This window comes from Gymnodraco acuticeps, unplaced genomic scaffold, assembly GCF_902827175.1.
Source record: "Gymnodraco acuticeps unplaced genomic scaffold, fGymAcu1.1, whole genome shotgun sequence".
Taxonomy (NCBI): Eukaryota; Metazoa; Chordata; class Actinopteri; order Perciformes; family Bathydraconidae; genus Gymnodraco; species Gymnodraco acuticeps.
This window is the reverse complement of record NW_022990238.1, coordinates 9651857-9666740: the sequence shown is the minus strand read 5'-3', so window position 1 is coordinate 9666740 and position 14884 is coordinate 9651857. Positions and strand designations below refer to the sequence as shown.

The following is a 14884-nucleotide window of genomic DNA, read 5'->3' as shown; positions in this document are numbered from 1 at the left end:
TATAGGTGCTGGTAACCATGTGCATGTGAGTGTTTGGTTATTTTCCTTCTTTTCCTCACCATGTCCCCCTCTTTGTTTGGCTCCATATGCTTTACAAGATTGAAAACCAAATGAGTCTGGATCCACAAGGCATGGCACTGCGACCCGTAAATGAAGTCCCACAGATGTGCGTCTGTAGATTAATCTTCACGCTCCTGAGCAATTATACTGGCAGTGACGATGAGGCGTGAGGTTGATTTGAAACAATTACAGCACAGGTTGGGAAAGATTAGCTCATTTATTTCACAAGGCCACTGCTGATTGAGAGTGGGGGCATTTTGCAACCAAGCAACCAAGGTGTAATTAGTTTTTAACATGGGCTTTGTCCTTCAACTAACCTTTCAACCTGACCACGGACACTTTAGGGTTAATTCATTTCTGTAAAATGGCTTTCAGTCAACACAAATGAGTCATTGTTCATATTGTGTAAGCTACTTAATTGTATTTTTGTATTATCTATGAATTGCTACTGTGTTTGTTTTTTTCTCGATGTGCTATCTACATTATAGAATGTAAGCTAATTTATGCATTACTACAGTTCACAGCTGGAGGACTTTTATTACCAGAGTCGTATTCCCGTCCCATAATTCTCATGTAACTGCATTTTCTGTTCCTCAAATATTATAAAAGCTCTCTCCCACTTCCCTGCTCTGTGTTAAGAGAAAGAAACGTGGCCCTACAGCTAGGACCTGAAAAGAAAAGGAAAGCTTTGCCTTTTTATAGCCAGTACACATTTCCATTAAGAGTTTTAATTGGTCAGAGACACATGCCTGAAAGGGACATTTAAATTAGCTGTGTTATATGAAGATAAAACTAAGAACTTAAAATACGTGGGAAAGTGTTGTTATGAGAAAAACTAATTCAGGTGGGATATGGGTATATGATCAGCAGGCCATTTGATAAAAAAAAAGGATCTGCTGGGGGAAAGCAATTGACTGGCTTACTGCTAATACAACTTCTTTAGCAGGAGCTCTTTTGCATAACAATGAATGTAATAATACACAAGTAATGTTCTGTACAATGCTCTCTGCAAGCATTTTGCTAGTGTCGTTTATATAAATAAAAGGACCGTTCCCGCCTGCGACACCTAAGAATCTCAAAATACTTGAAGCTGCGTAAATGAATCATTAATTTATTTTGAAGAGCTTGTCTCGTGTGTGTGTGTGTGTGTGTGTGTGTGTGTGTGTGTGTGTGTGTGTGTGTGTGTGTGTGTGTGTGTGTGTGTGTGTGTGTGTGTGTGTGTGTGTGTGTGTGTGTTGTACACCGTTCATCTCTGATGAGAAATTCAGGAGAGGATAGTTCCACTGTGTTCGGCGCAGCTACAATTTCAATTTCATTTCCCATTCGTCACAGCCTCGTAACCACCTTTATGTCTGCCTCTCTGTTTTCATCTCTTGCTGCTCTCAACTCATCAGCTGAGGAGTTTAAAATTAGAAAGCAACCTCTGTCTTGTCTTATTCCTCTTGCACGCCACATCCCTCCCTCTCAAAGATCCAACCAGTCCTGCTCGCCTACCATATCTAATCAATTTATAATGACCTGTCACAGTTGGCATGATGGCTGCGTGACGCTTGGTTGACCAGCCTGATATTTATTCATGTAAAAAATGATGTCGCACTTAATGCCACTTCCACAAATTGCTGAGGAAACGAACCTCATCTGAGTTCCTGTCAATCCTGTACAATTCCCAGCCCTTTTTACGTTGTTATATGTGTTGGCTAGGCACTACTTTGAATTAGTTTATATTCGTTTTTTTTGACAAGATGCTAGTTATGGTAAATGAAAACAGAGATGATGCCAATGTCGCCTCTCTCCGCCAGATGTTTAAACTGCTTTTATTTTAGCTTTGATCATCTCCCACCTTCTCAACCGCACATTTCAGAAGTTTGTTTGTACCTAGAGGGAAAGGTCCGACAGCTGCCATTATCTTTGTAAAGCAAAGGAAGGAGATTAGTAAAAGTGTGGGTGATTTCAATAAAGCTGCTCACCCTAAGGCTTGTAAGCAAATACAAATGTATTTTCTGATTTTCTTTTTTGCCGTTTATCATTGAGTTTTGCGTGCAGCTGCTGCTTCTGCAAAGCAATGGCTGGCCATCGGCACCATCTGCATAGATTAATGTGTTTGATATTTCCCTACTTCTCTTCCGTTTTCCTGTGTAGAGAATCAGAAATCCAACGCATCTCTGTTGCCCGCCCGTAGCTTGCCTGCCTCGCAGGGCTTCGCAGTGGGGAAGCTGAGCAATTTGTTTCTGGATGGCTCCAGGCTTATCCTCCCAGCTTGACAGATGGGCCTTGCCTCTGCTCAGGTTGGGTTCAGTAGCTCCGCTGTTCGCTGCTTGCCTGACAGAACTCATTACAGACACTCTACATGAGAAGAAGCTTCTCCACCAGGTCCTGTTACCACTGTCCGACTGCCATGACTATAAAGCCAAACATACTAAAACTTTCTGTATAGTCTATGGTGAATGTGTAGGATTATATAAAACTGTTCTTATATTTTCACGTCAAAAAAGCAACAATTAATGGTGAGATTAAACATAATATGATACTAGAATGAAACAAATAAATACAGTGTTGTTAACAGGGTCGTGTTGGCCTCACCTCTCATTGTACAGAACTTGTCATAATTTATTAGGGACCCTAACTGTGGTTTGTCATTGGCAGTAACACTGACAGGTTTATATTTTTCTTTGGTGAGGCAGCAGCTGAATATTGATCTTATTTATTTTCAGTCATATTTTATTTATTAGCTTTAAATTACACCATATACCTTCATCCACAGTGTGATAGAGCTGCATGAAGGCTAAATATCCTCATAAATCTTCTTATCTCACGGTATGCTTCTTCTCATTTTGTGTTCTGTGATTAATGAAGCACTAAAATGATGATGTTAATTTACCCGAGCCAGCAGGAGAGCAGACGCCCGGCTGAGTACAGGTGAGATGTTGGGGTTGACTGAGAGATTAACTCGACAGATCCAGTGTCTTACTTTGTATAATTCCTCTAAGACTGCATGTGGAAGTAAAGTTAAGAAGTCTTCCCCCTTGCTGAGAGTGCTCTATTTTCAGTGGCAGGGCAAACTGTGCTTAGCCTTGCATATAATCAGGACACATGGAGCAATCTGGCACCTCCTGCAACACAGGGAAACGGAAGAGAAAGGAGGGCAGAACTTCATATGAGATTTTTTTCTTTAAAGATTATCTTAAAATAGGGTCGCAGACAGAAAGTATTAGTGCTGAGATTAAATGTAATCCTCATAAGAACACCCTTCACAACCTTATTAGAGCTTGGATCCAGTTCCTCTGCTGGAAATATCTCAGCCAACCTTTTATCATGCAGCTCTTCTCCCCCTCACATGGACACAAACGTAAGATGACAAGCCGACACTTGATTGTTCACACATCAAACAGGGTAAAGTTGGAGCTCTTTTCTGCTCAAATATTCCTTGCACATATTTACCGAATAAACTGTATCTGCCTGCTGCACACACACCAGAATACAAACTGTCATGTGCAGCACACAACTCACACACTCCAGTACACAATACAGTCACATTGCAGCCAGCACGGCATGCCGAGTGACCCAGAAAGAAGAGCAAAACATGATTCAAATAAACAACTTTAAAGGCTGTAAAGTTAGGAGAGGAAACGGGAGAGGAAGGAGGGTAAAATGATGGGGCTCTTTGTAAAAAATTGAATAACATGCAATTGTTAATAGTTAATAGTTGTTAATAGGAGACATAAAAGTCTCCAAAACGGTCAATTTGATTAGAAAAGCAGCTGAAATTATGTATTTATATACCCTCTTTCAGGATTTGCATCTCATTCAGAATAACGCTTTATTCGTCATGATGAGATCATATCTGCAGCTTAAGAGAAGCATATAATTATTGCCTGTTTCATGCATCTGAACCAATGAAAATGTCTTAATTGCGGGCTAATTGAAGACCTTTCATCATCTCAGCCCTGTTTCATCTAATCAGCCCAGTAACCTGCTATCTTAAAATCAGGTTTGCAGATAATGATCATATTTTAAGGGGAGTGGAGAGTAGAAAGTGGATAATAGAAGTTAGGGAGGAGTGGCTGGGGAAGGAAAGAAATAAAAAGTGTCAGTCTTTAATTAGAACTGATGGTGGTTAATGTTCTCCGTCCATGCCATAATGGTTCCCACATTGGCCCTCACACCAACTCCTGATCAAGCGGAAGCTAATTGGCTGTTGAGAGTCACTTTCCTCTCCCCCTGTTTGTCTCGCTCACTATGTCTCTCGGTGGAGTACATTTGGACTTCAAGAGGCAGTGCAATGTCATTTAATGCCCTTGAATGGCTGTGAGCCTCTAATAAACTACGATGCCAATTTACCATTTCCAGGTGCAGAGCTTGTGATATAGCCATTTGTATGCATAGCATTTTGGGGGTTATTTTAATTTTAAAAAAGGCCCTTGTTGGTTGGGTTATTGTAAGGAAACAACTTCAGTTCTATATTTAGATGGAGGCATGTAGTTGCAGGCTCTTCCTGCCCTGTCAGATCCAGTCCCATCAGAGGCAGGACGGCGGCTGCTGGGAAATGTGCGGGGGGGCTGGGGGATGGTGAAACACTGTGGCAAGAATGTGGCAGATGCACAATGAGCATCGTCGTGTTATGACTCCGATTGTGTGTGTCAGGACCATAGACGGTCAGGACTCAAGTGTATGCACATTTGGTAGAAGCATATAAGGACGGTGATAAACATCATGAAAATAATAGAATGATTATTATATGTACTTGGCCACTGACAAAACAATCATCCACATGGTGCAGAGTTATTATGCTCATATAGTGCCTGCAATAAGTGCTCATCATTTCCCCGGTCAGCAATTTCCCTATTCAACAGATTCAACTCAGGATGTGTAGATATTCATTATCGCAGCTGGATAATCAGATCAGAAGCTGAATGGCGAAGGTCTGTCTGACAGTCCAACTGTTTCTCAGCAGGCAGGCAATACATAATAGCCTTCAATTCTGCAGAAATCAACAAAAGGAAGTGCTCCGAAAAAAGAAAAAAAACAACACAAAACCCAAGACAAGCTAACTCCATCTGTGGTGTATTCTTTTAAAATATTCTTACACAAAGGATTTCATCATGTTTTCTTTTCTGCTAGGCCTTAAGCAAAATATAAGTCATTATTTTCCTGGTATTCCCTTCTCTATTGGGGTTGTGGAAGGATTTGGCAGCATGAGAAGTCTTGTAAATTATTTTACTCATCAAGCAAACTTTTTAAATTGTATACAAACATTATTGAACAAGTAATTTGTCTCCTCGAGGATCCACAAGGGTACATCACTAGCAGCAGTACATGGTCTTGGTTTTTTTCTGTCTCTTGGGAATTAAGACAGAGAGTTCTGCTGTCTAGAGTCTAGACCATGTGTGTATTGATAACCAACGTGTCTACAGTCTCTTCTTGTTTGTTTGTAGCCTTTATTTAACCAGGTGAAAGCCCCTTGAGATCAAAAGATCTCTTTTTCAAGGGTGACCTGCAGGACACTTTATACCAAAGTGAAGCCAAAATATCCCAGATCGGGGGATTCCAACTTTTTTGGACGTTATTTTGAGTCGACTCGGCGCTGTAGTTCTTTGGTGGCTAAAGCGGCGTTATTGAAGTCCCGCCTATACATTAGCCAGATCACAAGTCAAGCAATGAGCCTAAACTAGCTTTATTTATTACAACCTCACTTATCTGAAAAATGTAAACATACAATGTTAGAAGAAATACCTAAAATGATAGAAAACACACCTGCGAAAATATTATTTGATGTGCACTTTTTAGATGCCCCATGTCCCATCTGCAAACATGGCGGGTGTGATTTAAGATCTATACTGCAGCCAGCCCCTAAGGGAGATTGAGATGTTTTATCTTTACTTTTTGGAGTTTTCATGTCGTCCATATAGTCTATGGACTGGAAAAATAACTTTTGAAAGAAGGTGTTGACATGTTTCTTATATTTTTTTGGATGACTGTTCCCATATTTTTCTGTTTAAAGCAAACACCAGAGCCAGGCTTTTTAGAGCACTGTCTCAAAATGGCACCTGTTACAAACAACTTAATTCAAAGCCAAATTGTGGGTATTTTTTTTGAGAGGCAACAACAGACAGAAGGAAAAAGAAGGTGGAGATCTACTCAACCAACTGTAAAACCCTGCTGTGCCAGCATCTATTCCCACATAATTACACTGGGCCGCAAATAGAAAGACAGTTTTCTCTCCTCCCCGACCCTCTGCATTTCTCCTGCCTGAGACGCTAAGCAGCACTTTGCAAGGATACGCACAGCACAGGGGGCGGCGTGGTCGTATTTAGATGTGAGAAAAGGCAATTTGTCAAAAACCTAAAGAGTACCGGAGTAATGACAAGAGAATTACAGCAGAAGGACTAAAAGGTTGAATTGAGATAATTCTGTCAGCGCGGTAGAGGAAGGCTCAGTAAGTGTGCTTGTTCACGTTGGAATCCATTGTTTTCTCAGATGAGCAAGATGAAAATAATTAAAAAATCAACATTTTTAATTTTATGGCTCAGATGCACCACACAAACATACAGGAATCGGAGTAGATGCGATGTGACGGCGGCTGTTGTGTAACTAAGCCCAATGAGTCATGAGAGGGAGGAATGCGCTGTTGTGATGGTTGGAGGAGGAGGAGGTCTGCCTGGGGAGAGACTGACGGAGAGAGTCAGATCCGTAAGCAAAGTCATCTGGGAGAGAGAGGAAGAGGCTGGACATTTGATTTCAGGCCATGCCTCAACTTGTCTGGACCCTGGACCACAAGTGAGGCGTAAATAAACCTGAGCCTCCAAGCAGACATGGCTCCGGACAGAATGAGCCCATGTGCACATAACCACATACGCATGTAAACATGAACATATGTGCACACACACACACACACACACACACACACACACACACACACACACACACACACACACACACACACACACACACACACACACACACACACACACACACACACACACAATATGAAATGACTGGAAAATCACGCAGTGTGATAGAAGGAGGTTACCATGGGCTGCAGGCAGAAATAAGCCATCCTATTTTGTTGCACACACACACACACACACACCCACACTTTGCTTCAAAGTATACACCTACTGGATGTGTGTGTTCGTTCATTTGATGTGACTGTGTTTATATTGACTTCCCCCTTACCCTGGGAGCTATTTGTTTTCAGAGGTGCGTAGGCTGTTTGTGTGTGTGTGTGTGTGTGTGTGTGTGTGTGTGTGTGTGTGTGTGTGTGTGTGTGGGTGTGTGTGTGTGTGTGTGTGTGTGTGTGTGTGTGTGTGTTTGTATGTGTGTGTGTGTGTGTGTGTGTGTGTGTGTGTGTGTGTGTGTGTGTGTGTGTGTGTGTGTGTGTGTGTCTCGTACATGCATTTGAAGCACACACAGTCCTGCGCTCGTTGTCGTACATGCCTGGATCCGGGTTGCGCCTCCATGGCTGCGTTATCACCCAAAGAGGCAAACACCCTGATTTAATAAGCTGCCTAGGGAGTCACAGAGAGGTGGGGAAGCACTATCAGCTGATAACTGTCCTCCCTGCAAGCCCAGCTTTTTCTCTGATAGCCCTGCCAAGAGGAGACTCAGCTTTGCCTCGTCTTCTGTGTGAATGTGTGTTGAGTGTGTGAGTGATCCCCTGCCGGCTGCTGCCCACGTGTCTGTAGGCTGGCTGCGCCCATGCTTTGCTGCATCTCTGGAGGTGTCAGACAGACAGCAGAGGAGAGCCCACACATGGCAAAGGCAGGCCTGCGCCCAGCACTGAGGAACATATGCTCAGAGCTTCCGTCTTTCAGCCCCCCCCCACACACCAAAAACATACACCTCGCGTCATAGTGCCAATCCTGCCAAGCTGCGCAAACCATGGGCCAGACTACTGACAGATCTCCCATTCGGTTCTGTACTTCGCACAGGCCATAGAGCAGAATCATCTCCTTGAAACAAGTGCTAGGAGAACAACAAATACTACTATTATGCTGAAACAAACAAAGAAAGAACACAGCTAAATTGGATTTTCTATTGATGTTTCTGATGGCTTTGTAGTCATACTTGAGTAATCTAGGGGAATGATCAATGGGATGGCTTTATAATTCATCCTGTCCATGCAGTCTTTCTAAGAGAAGTGTAGGAGTGTCCTCCTTGTAACGAACCAAACAATAGGGTTATTGGTGCATGTTTTTTTTCTTCAGATTTATAATTTAAGCTTTTTAATGGTGGGATGTATTTTTGATCAGGTGTAGTTCTAGAGAAGATTCAGTTCAAGATGTGCTCACCTTTTTTGACCTGCCTCTATGTTTTTAGCTACATAAGTGCTGGATTTTGCAGTGACTGGAGAATGCAATCCTTTGTGTTTGAAATTAATCTCATCAATTAATCATCCTGTGGTAACTTCCATGTGTGATAAAAACCTTTTTTTGCATGACTCCTCAGTGAACAACACTAAACAGAGAAGTCTTGATGAATTGAACGTCTGTTTATCTTGAGTTTTTAATTGGCCGTTTTTATCAAACATGCATTCTACTGTAGTGAGCATCAGAGTTTGTACACTATGTTTTTATATAGCATTGATAAAGGGGTAGTACAGCTTTATATTTCTACGACTCAGTGTTGAATTACGTTTTTTTTCTCATAGTGATGTTGTAAATGTACTTCAACAACATGCTTGCTATGTAACAAATACAGTACAGAACAGTGCCATACATGATGCACAGTTATGAATATATTACTGTAGCATCTTTTTACTGTCTCTCTCTTCACCTTTCCTTTTTGTAATCCCACCATCTGTCTCTGAAATTGCACATCTCCATTCCCACCCAGAGAAGAGGCTCCTTTTGGGCAATCTTTTGTATTTTCTAAGCCGCTGGTATTATTGTTGGTGATTGCTTTTTGTATGTGTGTACGTGTGCGCATGTGGGTGTGCGTGTGTGTTGCAGTAGGGCTCACATGATAGGCATACTTTGGTGTGGCCACGGTGACCTGAAGCTGACACCGATGATTGATCCTGGTGCTGCGATAAGTGCCTATGCACCGGTGAGCACACTGGTCTACTGAAACGCAGCCAAGCGGAAAATTAGAAATCTCTTCATCCCTGGTCCATTTGAAATCCGATATCTCCCATCTTTCCCTCGCACAGGCACCTTTCCTCAGCCAATAAATCAGTAATTAAATGATGTGTATGTACATGAGGACAGGTGGCTTGTCCTTGGGGGATCAGGCCGCTCAGCTTGGGTGATGGGAGTATTAAGTCTCCAGCTGGACTGCCCGTGTACACCTCCTTTTGTCCACTTGAAAACCGAAACACACGCTGTATTGTCCCGGGTACAAACACACTTGTACACACACTTTTGAGTGGTTCTATGTGTGTGCTGTGTGTCAGCTGAAGGTGTAATGTTGCCTCTGGTATCAAATAAATCAAAGTCAGGCCCCCTCTGAGAGCACCTCACCTTTTGGAAGTCATTGGTGCAATTCTGCCCATTCTAGAGCAGAAAAGTCCCACATGTTCACTTTTTAAGTTGTTTTCTTAACTTCTAGCATCAACCTCTTTGTGTTGTCCAGGTACGTCGGCTCAGGGCAGCCCCCTCCTCGCCTCCCTGCCCCTCCCGGGACGGCCTCTGCAGCCGCAGCTTGACCTCAAACATCTCCTGCCCTTCAGACTCAACGGATCCTCCCCCCTCAATCTCTTTCCTAACTTCAACACGGTAAGTGCAATAGATCCCAGTTAGATGAAGTGGAACTGATTGATCTATGACTTTTATCTACAAGGATTTTTAAACAATAAAGGTCGCTGGCAGAGGCCGACCTGCAAATGATATACTACCCAATTAGATCCACCAGAAATATCATGTGAATAGTTGGCTAATTTCACAGAAGACATTTTTTATGTCTACACTGTTTTGTAACTTGCTTTTTATAGCTTGAGAACAAAATGTCTTTGGTCCTGTCTCGTCTTGCACACACTTGCAAATATCAGTGTATTTGAATTAAAGACATGTTAACCCCAACCGACATGTAAACATCTTTTTGTACGCTGGGGCAGGAACTACCTTAATTTTATGTGTCAGGGTTGCGAGCCCCATACTTCATAAATTCAGTTTCAATGTTCAACCCCATGATCAGGTAGAGGGATAAAGACAGACAGGCCATAAAATCATGTCCTTATTCATCAACTCACTATCTTTACTGCCAGACCTTAGCCTCCAGTACGTGTCCCATAAACTCTCCCCCTGTCAGAGGCCATCCCTCAGGTTCGGGGTGCTAATCTTCATTCAAGCAGGGTTTCACCTCTCAGCATTCTAGTTGTCACCTCAGTATCAGCATCTCTACAGATGAGACCCTTATTACTTTGCTTCGAATGTCAGCAGCAAACTGTTCAGTTCTCAAGCACTGAGGCTCTGAGGCTTGCCTTCCCTCGGTGCCTGGAATTAAAAGCCTGTATCTTTGATCCTTTACTTACCAGCGCTATATCCATTGTCGTTTTGTGTGAGTATGTATGTGTGTAGGCACTTCTGATATCCATAGTTTCACGGTATGTGTGTGTGTTCACCTCCCTCATCGCACACTGTGAAACCATCTCCAGTTCTGTAGTCTGTAAATGAAACATAAGCTAGAGCTTTCTCTCCTGCATATGCTTTACACCTTTTCAAACAAAGCGAAAAAAGGCAGAGAGGAGGAGAGAGGGCCACACAGACATCTGGCTGGCTGGTTCAGACAGTGGGTGATATGTGCAAGGGGTGGGGGGGGGACAAACATGTGCTTCATGTGTGTGATGATGTGCCATGTGAAAAGTGCAGTTTATTCATTTGGTCAGCCACCCACTGCTGTAGGTCGGGGGGTCGCCTGTACTGCCCTATGGAGGAGGGAGTTTGCCTTGCAGCAGTAGCAGCATGGAAAACAATAATCCTTCTAACACCCTCATGTATTTGTATTGGTCAGTGTTATGATTATGTTTCAAAGGTTCAATTGCTTTTTCTATTCTCAATACAACGTATTGCCTTGCAGCTCTGTTCAAACCTTTATGATGACTGATAAAAACAATGTGTGACATTCCACAGCAAATATATTTCAGAAGTAGTCAAATAAACTCATTGGGGGGGCTACATGCTTTCTTCTTTAACATAAAAGGGAAAAGCATTAGAAACCTTTACTGAGGAAAAAAAAGGCAGTAGATTATGAATGCGTGCAGCACAGCGACTTCACAGGAAATCCAATCAATTGCAAAGATATTGAGTTCTTCAGTCATTGTTAAGGAGAATACAACTCGCAGTAGGACGGGAAATCAACCACAACCAGAATGCAGAAATGGTGATAACTGTGGGAGTAATATCAAATCAGTGTCGCTTCAGTCCCGGGAGGAGATGATTAGCCTCCATAACACACTGTCTGACGGCGCAGCTGTGGCATTAATCACAAAGTCCATTCAACTGGGAGCCCCAGGTTCTCTTAGCACTGATAAGGCCCACGTTGTCCCGGACGTGTGCAGGGGGGAAGATGAATGCACCTGTCTTCAAAACTAAATATCCTCTGGTCCCTCGCTGTCCCTTATCCCCCCCCCCCCCCCCCCCCCACCTCTCTCTTTCTACCTATTTCTCTCTACCAATCCTGAAACCCCATCACGTCTCAGCCGCCCGGCGCAGGATAAGTCCTGTCTGCACCAGGATGGAGGGGGAGGACGGAGGGCTGGGACAAAAGACTCATTTATAGCAGTCGGTTCAGGATGGCTGCGGACAGACAATGGGCACATTCTTCAGTTCCCAAAACAAATAGCTGTGTGCAGCCTGCTCTGCTCAGGTGCACGGGGGGCAGCAGGAGTGGGAGAGCTAGGTTTCAGCGGTCAGGCTTCGGCTAGGGAAGGGAAAAGTCAGTTGCTCCCAGAGGTAGCTTTTAGTCATGTAGAAGAGGCCAAAATAAAGCAACATAAGCAGAGAGAGCCCTGAGGGAGAGATATACCTCCTGCATAGTGGTTTCAGTGTCAGGTGTGTTTATATTCCCTCTCACACCTGGCCTTCTTGAGGAATCCATAGTAAACAGACGCCACTCTTGCAGAGGAGGCAGCTGCAATGGACGAGCCACAGCTCTTTGTGTGATAGGAAGGGATCTAATCCTGTTCAGGCTTTTGTATCAGAAGTTAGGTAAGGCAGTGTTCAATACAACAACACCCCCTGATCTCTGGGCAGCTGAGGCGTTCTGCCGTGCCACCGGTATGGTTCCAGGGATTGGTGTGTGAGAACAGCGCTCCCCTTGCCATCCTTCTGCCATGCGAACAGAGGAATGAACTGGGCCACTCTGGGGGGAAATCTAAGATGATTGTTATATGAAGGGTGCGTCAGTGAAATCAGCTGTCATGATGGCATGCAGACCTTCTGATGTAGCCTCGTCTGTAACTGTTTTTAGTAGGCTGTTCGTCTGCAGACAACACACAGACGGTTAAACCCTAATTATGTCGGTCCAAAACCATCTTCTCTTTGGGCTGCAATATCATGACAGAACAGACACATAGCTGAGATTACAATGAACTCTAACTGCATTTAAAATATGAGCTGTTGCCTGGCTCCTAACAAAGTGAGAATACAGCTGTGATAAGAACAAACCCATACTATAAGGGTTAACAGGAGTTCCCCTTGGATACCTATCACGTAGGTTTGATCTATAGTAACTTAAAATGTAATTTTATCATGTCTTATCTTGTTACTTAATAGAAGAGTATCACTGTGGAATCTCTGTGTTTACCTTACATCCATTCTTTCAAAGCGCTGTCTGTAGATCTATAGTGCAATGGCTTTGCTAGATGTGTGTTACTGAAAGAGAGTCTTTGTTCAACTTCTTTAATGTTGTCTTCACGCTCAACTATCTCTGTAAGTATCACAAACCTGAAGGAGAAAATACCATGACGAGGCTGGCCAGTCGTAGTTCTTTAAGTCACTGGGAATTATGTCTACATTTGTATTCGTAGGATCATACTTATCCATGTGGGTCTCTTGATAGAAACTAACATCTTAAGCGACTGGTAAGGCGTTCCTCACAGTTAAAAAGGAAGAAGGGATATGAAAGTTTGAAATGCACTACGGATGATACAAATCTTGCCTGCAAATGTGAAGGCATTTTGAGGAGTATAATATCAGTAGGTTGTAATTGGGTGATTTTACACTATTGACCCAGGAAAACATACTGTAAATTGAACATTTGACCTAAGAAAACAATATTGCTGAGAACATTTGTCCGGAATCAATTTTGAATCAAATAACCTAAGGATCATAGATACGCTCCCGCTTATGGTCCTGATGTATAGTTGCATTTTATAAAGAAGGCTCACATGTATACAATATAGTATAGACCCTTAATGCAGAGGTACATCTAGCTTATTACAAATGGCTTGTTAAAGACGGCAAAGATCATTGGCATCCAGCAGATATCTAAATACTCTTCTACTTATGGACATTCTTGGGCTGGGTGGAGTAAAACGTTTAGATTTTGATGTCAGCAAGAATCATTTATGGAGCCATTTTTTCAGAATTGTTGCTATTTCTATCCTGGACACTTGCATAAAGCCCCAGCTCTCTATATACAGCATGCGGTCTGTTTTGGCTCGGCCCCATTTTTTAGGTCTGGTTGTTAAATTATAGGGTCTTTGTAGTGGTTAGAGGGTGGGGGAGTTCTATTAATATATTCCGCCCTGTGAGAGCAGGGGGCGGCAATGGTGATCGCTTAAGCTTGCAATGCATTATGAATTGGCACACATCCTCATTATCTAACACCGTGACCAGTCACATACAGCAAAAAATATTGTACACTAGCAGAATGTCTTATGTCTTTACAATGAGGGAAATTAAGATAAAAAAGCCACCAATAACCATATCTGAAATCCAAATATTTGTGCTTTGATTGTAATTCATAACACAAAAGTACTCATGTGTACAATAAAGTGTCTCCCAGACCTTCATAAGTGCGTACAGGGACGTACTTTCAGGTCATTACATTTCATAACATTACACTTCATTGGGCTGACGCTGAAGCGACTTACAAAAAGTTCAAAAAGCATAAAGAGTCAAACTCCGAACAACAAGGAAAGTGCAGATATTTTCACTTCAAGCAAGTCATACCATTGAAAGTGCTGGTGAATTAGTTACGAGGCCTAAATTAACTTTTTAAGTGAATTCACTTTTTTATTTAACTCCTACATTTAATATAGCAGGCAAAGGTGCAATCATTGAGCCTTCGAGCAACAGCACCGATACCATATATACTGAATATTGCTAATTAGCCTACAGTGTTATGAGTAAAGCTAAATGATATTGCTAAGCATAATATTTGAAGCAATCAATCTAAACTCACTGCAGTAGGAAAATATTTCTACAACATAAATTGTTTTGGAATTGTGGTATTGTTAAAAAAACTAGTGCAATTAATATGCTAATGCTATACATATGTTAATCAATATGAGTGGCATGTTCTCTTAATGCCCTCTGGTAGCAATCAGGAGGTTTTAAGATTGTGGCAGTACCACAAACTAGAGTCTCCAGAATTAATATTCAGGTTTATCCACTCTTAGCTTTAACAATAAATTAACATGTGTACCTCCGTGACCGGTAGGATTTATTGCAGGACTGTTGAATTAAAATGCATTTGTTTTATCTAACGTTAACCTATCTTATTCTGAGGGGCTGAAACAACGTACCTCTAACTATTGTAGCTGCTGGAAGTATTTGCATGAGATGCTGCACTGTCCTGGAAACAACCTCACCTCTGAGTAGTTCTGCAGCACAGGCAATTCTCTTTTGGGAAAATAAAGTCTTCCAGAACGTCTGTTGTTTAC

General features: G+C 42.4%; 1 protein-coding gene across 2 annotated transcripts in view; it reads left to right on the top strand.

Moving 5' to 3' along the window:
• Positions 1–14884, top strand: part of znf385c (zinc finger protein 385C) — a 175593-nt gene that overhangs the window by 143503 nt on the left and 17206 nt on the right. For both annotated transcript variants that reach the window (XM_034220315.1, XM_034220316.1), the window contains one exon: positions 9631–9773. In XM_034220315.1, the coding sequence (XP_034076206.1) occupies positions 9631–9773 (143 nt within the window). The remainder of the gene's footprint in view (positions 1–9630; positions 9774–14884) is intronic.